Below are 14,568 nucleotides of genomic sequence, written 5' to 3'. Positions count from 1 at the left end.
TTTATTTATTTATTTATTTATTTAACCTGGTAGAGATAAGGCCGTCAGGCCTTCTCTGCCCCTCTACCAGGAGATTCCGACTACAATATGAACAATAAAATTACAATTAGTATTAAATTTATAATTACAATTACAAATAACATTACAATTAGTATTAAATTTACAATTACAATAAAATCAAAGTACGAAAATATTACCTGAATAATTAAAGCTAGATAATTTATCATAGAGAAACAAAGAATATTTTATATTTATTGAATTACAAATTAAATCTAGAATAACAAAATTGTATAGTGATGAAATTACTGAATATTGAAATATTTTGTGATAGATTAAATAAACTATTTACAAGAAATCAATTACTGACCTAGTGCCTAGTAAGTTTTCGTTTGAATTCAATTTTATTTCGACAGTCCCTGATGCTAGCAGGTAGCGAATTCCAGAGTCTTGGCAGGGCTACTGTGAAAGAAGATGAGTATGAGGAGGTGCGATGGGATGGTATTGTTAGTATTGTTTCATGGCGAGAGCGTGTATTCAGATTATGGTGGGAAGAAGGTAAGTGAAGCGAGACGACAGGTACGAAGGAATAGAAGAGTTCAAGATTTCGAAGAGAAAGAGAAGTGAATGTAAATTTCTTTTCGTATCTATAGTACAGGCAGTATCAATAGGCGGGTTTTTGGTTCGGTACAGAAACAACTCACTCCACACTTTCTCTAGCGATTTATGACCTGAACAAAGAGACCTTTCTGTCGCTCCGTTCGAATGTTAGTTATTGACAACTGCTCGTCTGTGAAACTCGTACTACTGTACTACAGTTTGTTCGTAAATACAATATATCTCATAATAAACAGTACTTTTAAACAACTACTAATCATCCGAGTACTCTAATCGCTATCATGTCTCAGTCGGGCCCTGATATCAGAAGCCTTACTAAAGGTGTTGTTTATCAATTTCACTGTTTCTTGAAAGAAATGTGAGGACATTAAAATGTCCTAGTTCACACCTGTGGAGTAACGGTCAGCGCGTCTGCCGCGAAACCAGGTGGCCCGGGTTCGATTCCCGGTCGGGGCAAGTTATCTGGTTGAGGTTTTTTCCGGGGTTTTCCCTCAATTCAATATGAGCAAATGCTGGGTAACTTTCGGTGCTGGACCCCGGACTCATTTCACCGGCATTATCACCTTCATCTCATTCAGACGCTAAATAACCAAAGATGTTGATAAAGCGTCGTAAAATAACCTACTGAAAAAAAAAATGTCCTATCATTACGCTTGGGAATAAAATATTATTAGGATCATAAAAAGTAATATTATTTAATAACTTGTCAATAATACATTAACTTGAGTAGATATAACTGTTACTGTGGCCTATTTTATCAACTTTTTTTTCAGTGAATATTAAGCTGTTTCAACACTTCTCGTATTGAATTGTTGATGGACTTCAATAATACAGACGCAGAAACAAGACTGAATGAAACTCACCGCATAGAATCAGAATAGTGCTGAGTGCCCAATTTATAAAAGATTTTTTGTGTCATACTTATTATGTTATTTATTTTATTAAGCTAAGCCATTCGTAAGTGTGCTTTCATTACGAAACTCGTTCATGTTATAATAATATACATATTCCACAATCAGTAAACATACATTAATATTTTGTACTTTAATTTTATCGTGATTTATAAAGTTGGTAAGTATACTGCATAAACATTATTTAGTATTTACTATTTCAACACAACATTCTGAAAATACATAAATAGAAAGTATTTGTGTAATGCTAAATATTTGATTTATATTAGGTTTACATTACACTTTATTACATTTGTGAAATGGCTTAACTTGCGAAATATTATAATGATAATATTGAGTAAAGAACGTAGGCCTTGTTTGTAATTACTACAAATCACGTTATTATTTTATTTATTTTCTAAGTTTTCCTATAGTGAAAAAGTATCAATGGAGGAGAAAGTTATTTGGGACAGGACCATACACCAAGCAGGTTCTAAGGGGTGTAGGAGTCGGGGTAGACAAGTAGGGGTTCGCCAGACCCGCCGATTTCTTCTGCCCCTAGTATAGTTTAAGCCAACCTACTGCTTCCAGGGAAGCAACGTCACATTCTTAGTCATAACTAGACTTCGAAGTTCGGGTCCCAATCGGAGAGATACAGGTTAACTGATAGCGGAGTGTTGGGCGAAGATGGGAGGGAACAGGCTAGGGCTTGTTTACTTTTTCCATCTATCGGATTTTATCCTTTATGCTCTCTGTCAAGGTCTGATTGGAGGTTTCGTACGTCCTAGCATTGAATCTGGGAGAGTTAGGAGAACGTGAAATCATTGCATTGTCGAAAACGAAATTCAATGGAACAAATTTTTAAATGTACGTACGTTATTAACTTTATTTCACGAAAGAAAAAAAATAACCCTTACAAGAAGAAATATATAGGCTATCTATTTTTTGAGGAGACAAAATGCATTACAATTGCTGGCAACAAAAAATACAGTTTTAATTATGGATTAAAAATGTATAATGACATGATTTCGAAGCAATTATATTAAAAAACTCCAACATTTAAATTCAAATTAAAAATAAAAGAAATATGTAAAATACGCTCTTTAAATTACTATCATATTTTTAGTGAAATACTTTAATTATCTTATGATTTGATGATATTTCATTTTAATTAATTTTATTCTCAGTTTACTCTTTTATTATCAAGTTAACCTAGAATACTTTCATTCAGACTTGTTCAGGCTAATATTAAATTCATACTAATTACAATACTCGAGTTATTTTCATTATAAGTCTTAATATTATATTTAATTCTTGAAAATAACATATTAAGCTACTGTATGCTTAATTTTTTATTTATTATTATTATTATTATTATTATTATTATTACAAAATACTTTTGTAAATAGTATTGGTCTAAATAACTGTTAGTAAACCTAGAAAAATGTTATTTTTCTACATCTGAGAAACAATAATACATTGTATTCTATCCAACTATTAAATACGATTTTGTGGTTTGGTTCCCTTTTGCATAACTGCATCCATTTAAACAAATTACTGAATCCGACAAAGTTTTTTAATGAACTTTTTTAAGTTAAAACAAATAACATTTTTGTGCAGAAATTAGCACATGCATTTAGTTAGTCCCCTCAGTTCAGTCAAATGGACGAATCATATATATATATATATATATATATATATATAGACAGGCAGACAGACTGGTAAATTGGTAATCAGATAAATCGATAAGTAAATGGATAAATAAACAAATAAATAATTCAATTAGTACATAAGTAGATACATAACTAAGTAAATAAATACATAATAGATAGACAGACAGACAGATAGATGAATCAGTAAGTAAATAAGTAAGTAACTAATCAGTAGATCAGTCGATCAGTATTTTTTTTCGATTAATAATAAATAAATAGAAAATTGGAGTTTTTAAAATAGCTACAACATTTCCTAGTTATGCCTTCTCTCGAAGAGGACTGATAGCCTACATACAATATTGAAAATGGGGCTCTTCCGACATAATGCTGGTCTAAATAATTAACTGAAACTAGTTACGAATCACAACTGTAGAGGTCGCTGTAATTCGCCCTATTTTTTTTCCAACTGCGCATGTCAACTTTCACGTATAAGAAACGCCGCTTTGCATGTAGTTAGTTGCTTCCCTGCCGAGAGTGGGGTTGATAGTACAGAGTTCCTCGTTCCAGAAGGTAACTTGCTACATTGCGATCCGTATCATAACGTTATTCTTTCTTAACGTTGTTATTAACCAGAGTTAGGATGATAGTTAAAGAGGTATACATAGTGACAGAATATAATGGAATAACTATATTTTTACATTCCAAAAATTATTGAAATCTTTTTATGATTTTATGATATCATGCGAATATGTACTGTACGTTATGCAAATGAAACTCGTAGAATGTTACATTATGTTGACAAATTAAATAGGCGAAATTGAATAGACCATCTATTGCTGCAGTAATACTGAGATATTTGGAAAGCTGAGAACGAGTTGAGTAGCTTACGTGGGTGCTCACGAAGAAAAATGAGTCATCTGAACTGTATTTTTATATGTACAAAATAATAATAACGAAATTAAGTTGTTTACGTTACAAAATCGAAGTATTCTAGGTTATTTTATAGGTCGCCTGAAGACCCCACATTTTTAAGATAAGATTTTTATTGATTTTGGCAGAGATACGGTAAGACAACATTCGGTCCTCATTCAGGAGAAGTTTATAGGCATACCTACAAGACTAAATGAACGGCATTAATTTACGAAAAGTGTAGCTATATTTTATACGGGATTGTCAAATTTTTTCAGAGTGAAATCTGGATATTAGAAGCTAACTTAAGAAATTGTAAAGATTTTGTCATATGATTTCTAGTAGTTTCTGCAAAGCAGTGTTCGCCTCCGTGAGAAATAAAATACGGAGGGCACAGAGTGCAGTGGTCATTGTAATCGTTTTTTTTTCCTTTTATACCACGAATATATTTTTTTAACTGTTCCCTATTAAATTTGTTTTGCAACTTTTGTTTCTTTTTCGGAACCATCACTACAATAGTTCCACTATCTGACAATGAATCCGAATTTGAAAATAGTTTACTAAACTATAAAATAAAAATAGTACATTATAATGTAATTAGTGTAAAATAAGATATCGAAAAGGCTATCTTTTTTTGTCGCTAAACGCACTTAAAATACACAGTTTGTGAAACGCATTAACCAACATTACGATAGGACTCGAGGGAAGTATCCTCCTGCGAATAGTGTTACCTTATAGCCGTCAGCTGCGTTACCTCTTTTTACAATGTTATTTCAGTCTCTGTATAAATAAAAAGAGTGGAGAATTGGAAATACAGACTTAATTTGTTTAAAGATGCTCTTATATCTGTAAAATTGTTTTTTTTTACCAATCCCGAATGACTTTAATCATGATTCAGGATTCCAATAGGAAAATCGGGAGAATCCCGCCTAAATCGGGATTTTATAGTACAGGGTGTTCACATGAAACCTTTACAATTTCAGTTGTAGGCCTAAATAACACATTTTTGAGACACGATATCAGAATGCGGTTTTCTGCATGTTAATCTCTGTCCGGACGTGACGTTGCATCTCCTTCAGCGTCAGATTTAACAAAAATTCACATCTGCAACGAAAAAACGCATTTCAACAATTCAACAAAATTTCCAAAAAAAAACTTTGACGTTTCTGATTAACATGCAGAAAACCGCATCCAGATATGTCTGAATAATTTATTTACATCTGAAGTTGTAAAGTTTTCCTATGGGCATCCTGTAGACATCTTACACAAGTTCTATAATATAATATTAGCCTAGGCGAATGCTTTCCGAAGTGGACTAAAACTTGTTGGATCGTTAATAAAACATAATTATAATTCTATCAATTTAATAATTTGGAAGAATATTTTATTAGTTCCTGTTTTATTTTGAACTATATTTTTATTGTTGCAGTTACAACATTTTAAATTCATGCTTTAACTTCGTATTAATGTGATGCTGAAACTGCCTGATACCAGTTTAGGCCTACCTAAGTACGCCTAACTCTTATTTAGAACTAGGATTCCGCCATTTTTCGCAGACTTCGACGCATATCACTGTTTTAAAGATCGATACATAGTTTCGATAATTTCCTAGAAGACCCCGATCTTTCTCATTGTCGTTTGTCGTTAATCACCTTCAGTTTCTTCGATGACCATGTCATCTGATGAGCTAGATGTCGTTCTTTGAGCATATGTTCTTGGTTTTAAAATATAGTTTTTCTATATCGTGGAATAGTAGAAACCGCCAGCTTTTCAGATATGCACTTTTGGACCAATCTTGCATATCGTTGGTTGGCATTACTGTTAACACTGATACGTATCTATATTTGAGGGGTTCACAACCAGAGTGGACCAAGTCCATGTGGAATACTGCCCTGCTAAGGCTAAGTGCCGTATCTACAAAAAGCAAAGTATCGAGAAAAATGAGTTTAAAGTTTTCTGTACAGCCCCTTTCGATTTTTCCGTATGATTACATAATTTATGTGGTTTCCAGTTATAAACGACATTACAAAATTACTGAAACAAAGAAAAATTATATTAATTCAGCCATTTAATAGAAACTGCAGATACCGCTCTTTAATACAGCATGACTTAATATATAAATATCTGCCTTAACTACAAAATGCCGTATGTTACCGCACTGCTAAGGAGAAGTGCGGTATCTGCATAAAATTAAGAAATGAAAGAACAGGCATCCAGAACCATAAGGGCCCAAAGTACGGAATCGAAAAATTGACATTAGTTTATGATATTCAAATTATTATTCAGATTTCTAATATGTTAGGTTTTGATTTGTTCATGGTACAATCTTATACATCCCACAATATCTATTAAAATATATCAGAACATGCATATATGCTAAAATATACAAATTCACTACAGTGTGCTTTAGGCCCTTATGATTCTAGGCATCTCTTATGTTGAAGTTCTGAAGTTGACTATTCTCTATTTTAATTAATAATGCTACATGAATAATATGCAATAGCAAATGCAGAAACCCATTAGTAAAAAAATTGAATACATGTGATAAATCGTTTCTAATTATTTCACAACATGACATTATGAGTGACAAAAAATCACAATTTATGTAAGTCATGAACAAAATTATAGTATTAACAATGTAATAACTTATTATTAATAATAATCAATCTTTAAATATAAGTATGCACAAACTACTTACTGTATTAGTAAATCTAGCCAGAATTTAAGTCTGTTTTCTGGAATGCCTTCTTTCAAGGTGTTCTCAATTCTCTCTCTTCTCAAGATCAGATCCACAGGGCTTATCCAGATGTTCAGGGAATTGCATGCCACGTCTTTTCTGCGTTATCTTTTGCAGGAAATCTGAAATTTGTAACTTTCAGTTTCATTATGTTGTTTTGCACTCCAATACATAGTTACCCTCACTGATTTCACATGAACGATATCCTTGAGGCAAGGTAGTTGGTTTGCAGTTTTTTTCTGATAGGCAGTGGAGTCTTTCCTTTGTGGAAGTTTGTGTGATCTATCTTTATTAGTTCCATTTTTCCATTATTTTCATCTTGACAAGCGTCTATAAAATCGTCAAAGTCGTATGTTCATTTCTGCTTTTTGAGAGACATTTTGAACTTGGTGTTGAATACCGTAAGCAGAATAAATATGTGTCCTGGTTCAAAATAGAAAAGGTTGATTTCTTGGGCAGCTATTTCCTTGGAATTCACCATGAAAACCAAGAAAGAAAACAAACACCAGTTATTGTTCTGGCTTGAACAATTACCGGTATCTACCCAAATTACCATATTTTGACATCTCTGTGTCTTTCAGGAACATGTAAAACGTACCTATAATACTTTCCTTATTTCGTCCTGTAATAGCTTCATTCCAAACAAATGCAAAAGGTTTCAATTTAGATTTCTTTCCCACTGAAGCAAATGTTTCATGATAAGCTAGAATTCGTAAGTTGACTTGCAACACTTGAATTAAAATTTTCATTTTCTGTCATATTGGATGAACATTTTTCCAAAGCTAATTTCACTAATTATTTAGAGCTAGAAGAAGTAGACATAATTATAATTGTTTTTAACACAGATTGCTGTTTAAAATAACACTGACAGGTGCATATTGAAGCAGAAAGCGGCATGTGGATAAAAAGAGTGTGACAATGCTAAGTAGACCGCGGTGTATGCTTGGTATTAAGCAACAATGCAGTATCTGCAACTCTCATACCGCACTTTTGGGTAGCATGAGAAACATACTGCAGTCTTGCTTAGTTTATCTAGCGATTTTGTGCAGATACGGCAAAATAAAAAGCTTATATTTCATTTGTCATTGGAGATACCGCATTTCTACTTAGTCCAATGAATTCATGACAGTACAAAACCCTATAAAGTGCGAAAACCCCATTTTTCAATCTTCCTGCAGATACGGCACTTTTGCTTAGCAGGGCAAAATAGTTCCGAGATATTGAGTCTCAAAGTTCCTGGCTCACGCTTAGCAATTTTCACCTTCCATAGGAAATGATGCCCTCAGTGGAGTAACAAATGAGTTGTGGACTTTGTTTGTTATGGCAATGAATAAAGCTAAGTTTTCTTCATTCGAGATTGTATTAATCCACAAACTGATCACTGGTGGACTTGGTCCATTCTGGTTGTGAGCCCCTCATTTATGTACACAGGTGGAGGGGGAGAGAGAGAGAGAGAGAGAGAGAGAGAGAGAGAGAGAGAGAGAGAGAGAGAGAGAGAGAGAGAGAGAGAGAGAGAGAGAGAGAGAATAGTTTCCTTGTGGGGGGGGGGCGGCAAAGCAAAACCATAGCGTCCCCATATAACGGGGTTGTGGGGGACGTCATTTATCTCCTCCCTCCGTTATAGGTTGACCGTGGTACTGTATATCGGAATACGATTATTTAATAAAGGTATTTTCAAGGACATGTTTCTTACAGTGTTACATCCATATCCGCGATGTTCCGGACCGAGTTGTATAGGGCTTGAACTGTAGGTCTATTACAAATTATAATAGAGCATAACTTAAAAAACAATCTCCCTCTTTTTCTCTCTCGTACAGAAACACACGCATGCATCAATAAAACTACGTAACAGTGCTGATAGAAACTTTTTTTATGAAGGTAAACTTCTTGAAGACATCATTTGATATGTAAACTCTAATTTTATTTAATCTCGTCTTTAAGTTTACTCATTATACCGGGATCACTTTTCTTTTTTCTGCATTGTTGTGCAGTACGTTATTGATATTCCTCCAAGTGGCGGCCTGAACACCTTCAGACTTCTAACACATGAGTACAGGCAGTTACAAAGTAAACATTACAGTGCTTCCATTCCTCAAATGAAGTATAACAATTATTACTTACTTATGGCTTTTAAGGAACCCGGAGGTTCATTGCCGCCCTCACATAAGCCCGCCATTGGTCCCTATCCTGAGCAAGATTAATCCAGTCTCTATCATCATATCCCACTTCCCTCAAATCCATTTTGATATCTTCCCATCTACGTCTCGGCCTCCCCAAAGGTCTTTTTCTCTCCGGCCTCCCAACTAACACTCTATATGAATTTCTGGATTCGCCCATACGTGCTGCATGCCCTGCCCATCTCAAACGTCTGGATTTAAATGTTCCTAATTATGTCAGGTGAAGAATACAATGCGTGCAGTTCTGTGTTGTGTAACTTTCTCCATTCTCCTGTAACTTCATCCCTCTTAGCCCCAAATATTTTCCTAAGCGCCTTATTCTCAAACACCCTTAACCTATGTTCCTCTCTCAAATTGAGAGTCCAAGTTTCACAACCATAAAGAACAACCGGTAATATAAGGACATGTTTTATAAATTCTAACTTTCAGATTTTTTGACAGCAGATTGGATGATAAAAGGTTCTCAACCGAATAACAGGCATTTCCCATATTTATTTTGTGTTTAATTTCCTCCCGAGTATCATTTATATTTGTTACTGTTGCTCCCAGGTATTTGAATTTTCCCACCTCTTCAAAAGATAAATTTCCAATTTTTATATTTCCATTTCGTACAACATTCTTGTCACGAGACATAATCATATACTTTGTCTTTTCTGGATTTACTTCCAAACCTATCTCTTTATTTGCTTCAAGTAAAATTAAAAAATTTAAAATAAATATTATAGTCCAGACACATGATCTGAAGACATTAATTCATCAATTTAAGAACAAAAACTTAATCATAAACAAAAGCAAAAAACATAATTTGAATTCAATATTTTCTAACGATAATAGAAACAATTCAGACAAGTTTGAGGGGGGGGGGAATCAGTGCCCCTCATGCCTCTCATAACTCCGCCTATGGTTATGTATTACGTCCGTTTTCTCGATGGTTTACGTATAATATAGAAGGGTTATGATGAAAATATGATGAATTACGGAGGGCATAAGCCTCCTCCCGCAGTATGGTATATGACATGAATTTAGTCTTTCAGAAAGATCAACTATTAAATACACAAAGTATAATAGGAGGTTGTAGGGTTTAAGTACTACAATTTGCACAGTTTCTTGGTTCTTCATCAGGTAAGATTTTATTTAAACAAAAATCTAAACTTGCAGCCTCTGATGATGAGCTTTGATACAAACTTTCTAAGTTCATTACTCAATCTCTCCGGCTGACGTTCTGGCTTAGACATTTGGGCTATTGCGAGATAACTGAATGAATGGTAAGTAGGGAAACACTACTTACGTGAAACAGTTTCCATCTACTTGATTTCAGTATAAATGTATGAAAAGACGATACTAGTCTAGTACTTGAGTTAGAACTTTATACGGGTCTTCAGTAACTTCAGTTGTAGTTCAATGGTATAATGCAGTGATGTCAAAGCAAGCGCATTTTTCTGACCTTGATGTCGTGCGCGGGCACTAAGCGCTAGGTATGGAAAGAGAAATAAGCAGCCTGTTGGATTAAGAAAACAGTGGTGCACAAACTTCAAACGGAACGTGAAATTTTATGTCTTTATTTTTATATGGCTTCTTTCTGTTTGTTATTTTCTATATTGTCTGTAAAACAAAAGTACTAACACCTATTTATTAGCCTAATATTGCAGTTGTGTTTTAAACGTTAATAACATAATAAAAAGTAAAGAAGGAATATTCACACAAATTCCATAATAACTACAATTATACTGTACTAAGTGAATTAAACACATCATTCATAAAGAAAGTGTTATCCCAAAGAAAGAGACTGAATATGACATAAGTTGAAAGTGATATTGATGGTATCTTTAGCCTTATAAAAGTAATCAAAACAATATTATAGTACAAAGCAAAGTTGTCTAGGTATTTGTTTTAACTGTAACCAATATTACATAATAAAACTCTTATCGCATTATGCTTTTAGATGATATTGGTGCTCAACTTTCTGTTATCAGAATATTAAATTATCTCTAAATATGCTGAAGCTATAGAGCTGACGTTTTACCAACACATAGGCACATATCTTTTGTTTGTGATGTAACAGTATTTGCTTTGTTAATTCATTTCCTTACAAACATTTTTCATGCGAATATTTTCAAAATTTTAATACTCTATCTTCAGTAATACGTATTTACGAAATATTAGATTTATGAAAACATTGTTTTAGTACCTGTAAAGCTACTAAACAAATATATCTGAAAATTTCACCTTTCTGAAGAAAAGTTTAGAAAATATTCCTTTTGAATAAAAAAGCAAACTCGTGAAAAATGAATATTAAAATTAAAACTTACATTCTTATAATGCACTTACACTTCTCAGACAAATCTAAAAATTAACATGGATACAGTTTTAATAAGTTCTCTTCTCTTTATCCATTGAGTCAGTGCTGGCCATCCCTGTATATAGCTCGACCAAGCGGCATAACTACCTCTTTTGTCTGTCGCTTTCCTTTCCGCTGTAAAGCGCTCAGTCTCTCCTGGGCTCTAAAGCGCGCGCTTGCTCCCATGGAAATCAGTTGATATCACTGGTATAATGTCTGTCTACGAAAGTAAAGGTAACGAGTTCGATTCTATTTCCTCATACACTTTACGAGTTTCAGAAAAGTTTAGTTTTTTGTCAAATTTCTGGAGATAGTACGTACTGTACTTCAGTTTTGTTTTCTTGAAATAGGCCTACTATTCGAAAAACAATACGTAAATGAAACCATTTAATATGCAATCAAGTAAGGACACAAACTATGACTTCACATTTTGGCGGTCTGGTAACTGTTAGTAGAGCAACTAGCTACGAACCGAGTAGGACATTTCTTCTATCTTCTCGCACCAGAAGGTTACAAAGGATACTGTTTGTCGTAACGGAAATAATTCAGCGACCAAGAAAACAACTTTTACCAAATAATTTCCTTTTTCTCTTGTTTTTGCAGGAGTGACTTGATTGATGCAGGATGAGATAGAAGAAAACTTTTACATTTTTAAACGTATTTTCCGAAGAATGCAAATGCAGGGAAGCAGTCTGTGTAATATTTGATCGACAGTTTTATCCACGGAGCACAATGGAGCAGGAAGAAGTGGGGCCCGGACCATATCCAAGGCAACGAAGAAAGGTAAGTTTATTCTTCTCTAATATTCTAAAGGTAGATATGCTTTTAGAGCACGTTTTGAAGCTCGACAGTGTACAGTCTTAGAAATAATTGATGGCGCACAGATATTTTCAGTATCAGAAAGTAGGCACTGCGCATGATCAGGAGGCGAGTGACCAGGTTCACCGCTAGTTGAGGTAGTAACAGGGTCGTTCCAACAAGTCAGGAAGGCTATTTCAGAATATATCGTAATTTGTATATCAGATAAGTCAAATGTTTCAGAAAACATTCACTGCCAAAGAATATTCAATATTCAGTGAACAAACGTCATTCAATAAGAAATTAATGCATTACCTCGATCTTTCATTACCTAAATATTGGACGCAACGCAAATAAGTAACAAATTTAATATTTATATTTACATTTATTATTCTGAAGTTACATCTGTAATACTCGTTGCAACAAGATACGGCATTGAACTTTTCCATACCGCTTTATTGATTATATGGACGGTTTAGACGGCCGTGAAATCGTGATCTTATAACCTCAACGTCATTTAACAGAAACAGCAATGACGCTTTTCAAGACAGTCGTAACCCCCATAGAAACATATGGAATGAACATAATTTGGGGAAAACTTACAAGCAGAGACATGGCACAAATAGAAACATTGAAAGCACTCTTCATGAAAAGAGTGCTAGGAGTTGGAAAAACGGCACCATCGAGAATGACGTATGCCCTAATGAGAGAGACCTTCTTCATCGAAGACATTAGACGACGGCTACTACTACCGAGCACCAGAGCATGAGACTATGCTCCAAGAACTACAGGAGAAGGCGAAAGACATCCGCAGCGAATTCTACACAACAGAGGCTATGTGTACGAGAGTGTGGACACGACCAACTACGAGATGAGGCACATCCTAACGCGATACGCAATCCATGGTTTTCATCACAAGGTATGCAGCACGAAGATTTTCCATGAGCCGAACCAAGAATGCGTGTGCGAATTGTGCAAAAACCCATGTGAACGATACCACGTCGAAAAGTGCGCTGAAAGACGTTCATCGCTTAATAAGTTTTGCTCAGACTAATTAACTCACCTTATGGACATTTGTGCGCATTTACTCTCATTCATAACCTCCTCAACTTGAAATTTCTTGTAAATTTGTGCTATCGTAGAAAAAAAAAAACATTGTATGATACATTCGTAAAGTTCTAATATTTTTGACCCTCATGTGTTGGTAAAACTCGGATTTGCTTTTCTTTTTCTACAAACTTTACACTCGTGTCAAAAAGGTAACTTCTACGAACTTGTATCATAAAAACTATTTCATTGCCAAGAGTCGCGCCGTCAATTGTTTCCAAGACTGTACATGCCACTACTGACGTCATGAATAACTCACGATAGCCTATGTTGTATTTTAGAAGTGTATTTTGGTGGTAATATAAAATTATACATGTTTGGTTTTGCTATAAGTGTGTATTATTTGTCATTGATTAAGTTATGTTAAAGCTCAGTTACCTGCCTACTAAGGAGCATGCCAGTTTTATAGATTTTCTTTGTACATGTTGAGAAAAAATAAATATCATGCGAGATAGAATAGAGATCTGTCAAAGTAAAGGAAAGTTATGTTGGCTTTGGGGATAAGTAGTTGATTCCGTTATTTTGGAGTTAGAGAGAAGCATAGTCTTTCAAGAAACTAAAATACAACTTTCCATACAGAACACTTTACAAAAACACCTCAAGACAAGGCAATACACACAAAAAAAATAGAACCTGACAGGTGTATACAAACTAACATACAAAAGTTGTAATGACTTATACATTGAACAGGCCGAAAGATCTTTTAAAACACGTTACAAGGAACATATCACAGCCATAACTAAATCACACGACAATTCAAACTAGTGCTGCTTATGATTAGGTTTTCTCCGGAGCGCGCTTTCAATCGGAGACCTCCGGATTACCTCCGATTGATGCCGCGCAGGTTGTATATGTGCTGTGGCGCAGACATACACTTTCCGCTGAGCATTCCTTTAATCGGATCAGGCAGTGATTCGAGTCAGCTGACGTCCGCGTATCTTTTAAAATAAGTTGTAATTTGTTGTTTAATCTCTCTCTCTTTCTTCGGCTTCTTTTTTTTTTAGGTTTTGCTTGAAGTGCTACGTTAGCTGACAGATTTTTTTCTAGTTTTGAAATTCACAGTATATGTGGAAAGGCGTATTAGTTTTGTCATTGATCAAATTAATAACATTCAATCTAACTGCAAAACTAACGCAGAAGTAAAGCTTTTCAGTAGCTAATGTAAACATTTATGCTGTAGTTCTCCTGGAAATTCTCGTTTAATAGCAAACAGTGTTTGTCAATTATTATTCTAATGGGTTTAATTTAACGTAAAATATAGCCTATTAAGGGAGCTTCAGAATGGAACAAGAGAAACGTAGGCTATCAATGGGTTAATTTTACTGTCCAACATAATATATTCGGA

At 34.3% G+C, this 14,568-nt stretch overlaps 1 protein-coding gene across 1 annotated transcript in view; it reads left to right on the top strand.

Moving 5' to 3' along the window:
* The first annotated feature begins 3,655 nt into the window (after positions 1 to 3,655).
* The window catches only part of LOC138714749 (uncharacterized), a 23,832-nt gene continuing 12,919 nt past the window's right edge, over positions 3,656 to 14,568 (top strand). The window contains exons 1-2 of the mRNA XM_069846854.1: positions 3,656 to 3,727; positions 11,922 to 12,101. Of these exons, the coding sequence (XP_069702955.1) occupies positions 12,051 to 12,101 (51 nt within the window). The 5' untranslated portion in view covers positions 3,656 to 3,727; positions 11,922 to 12,050. The remainder of the gene's footprint in view (positions 3,728 to 11,921; positions 12,102 to 14,568) is intronic.

Source organism: Periplaneta americana, chromosome 15 (genome assembly GCF_040183065.1).
Source record: "Periplaneta americana isolate PAMFEO1 chromosome 15, P.americana_PAMFEO1_priV1, whole genome shotgun sequence".
Lineage (NCBI taxonomy): Eukaryota > Metazoa > Arthropoda > Insecta > Blattodea > Blattidae > Periplaneta > Periplaneta americana.
This window is presented reverse-complemented; position numbering and strand designations above follow the sequence as displayed.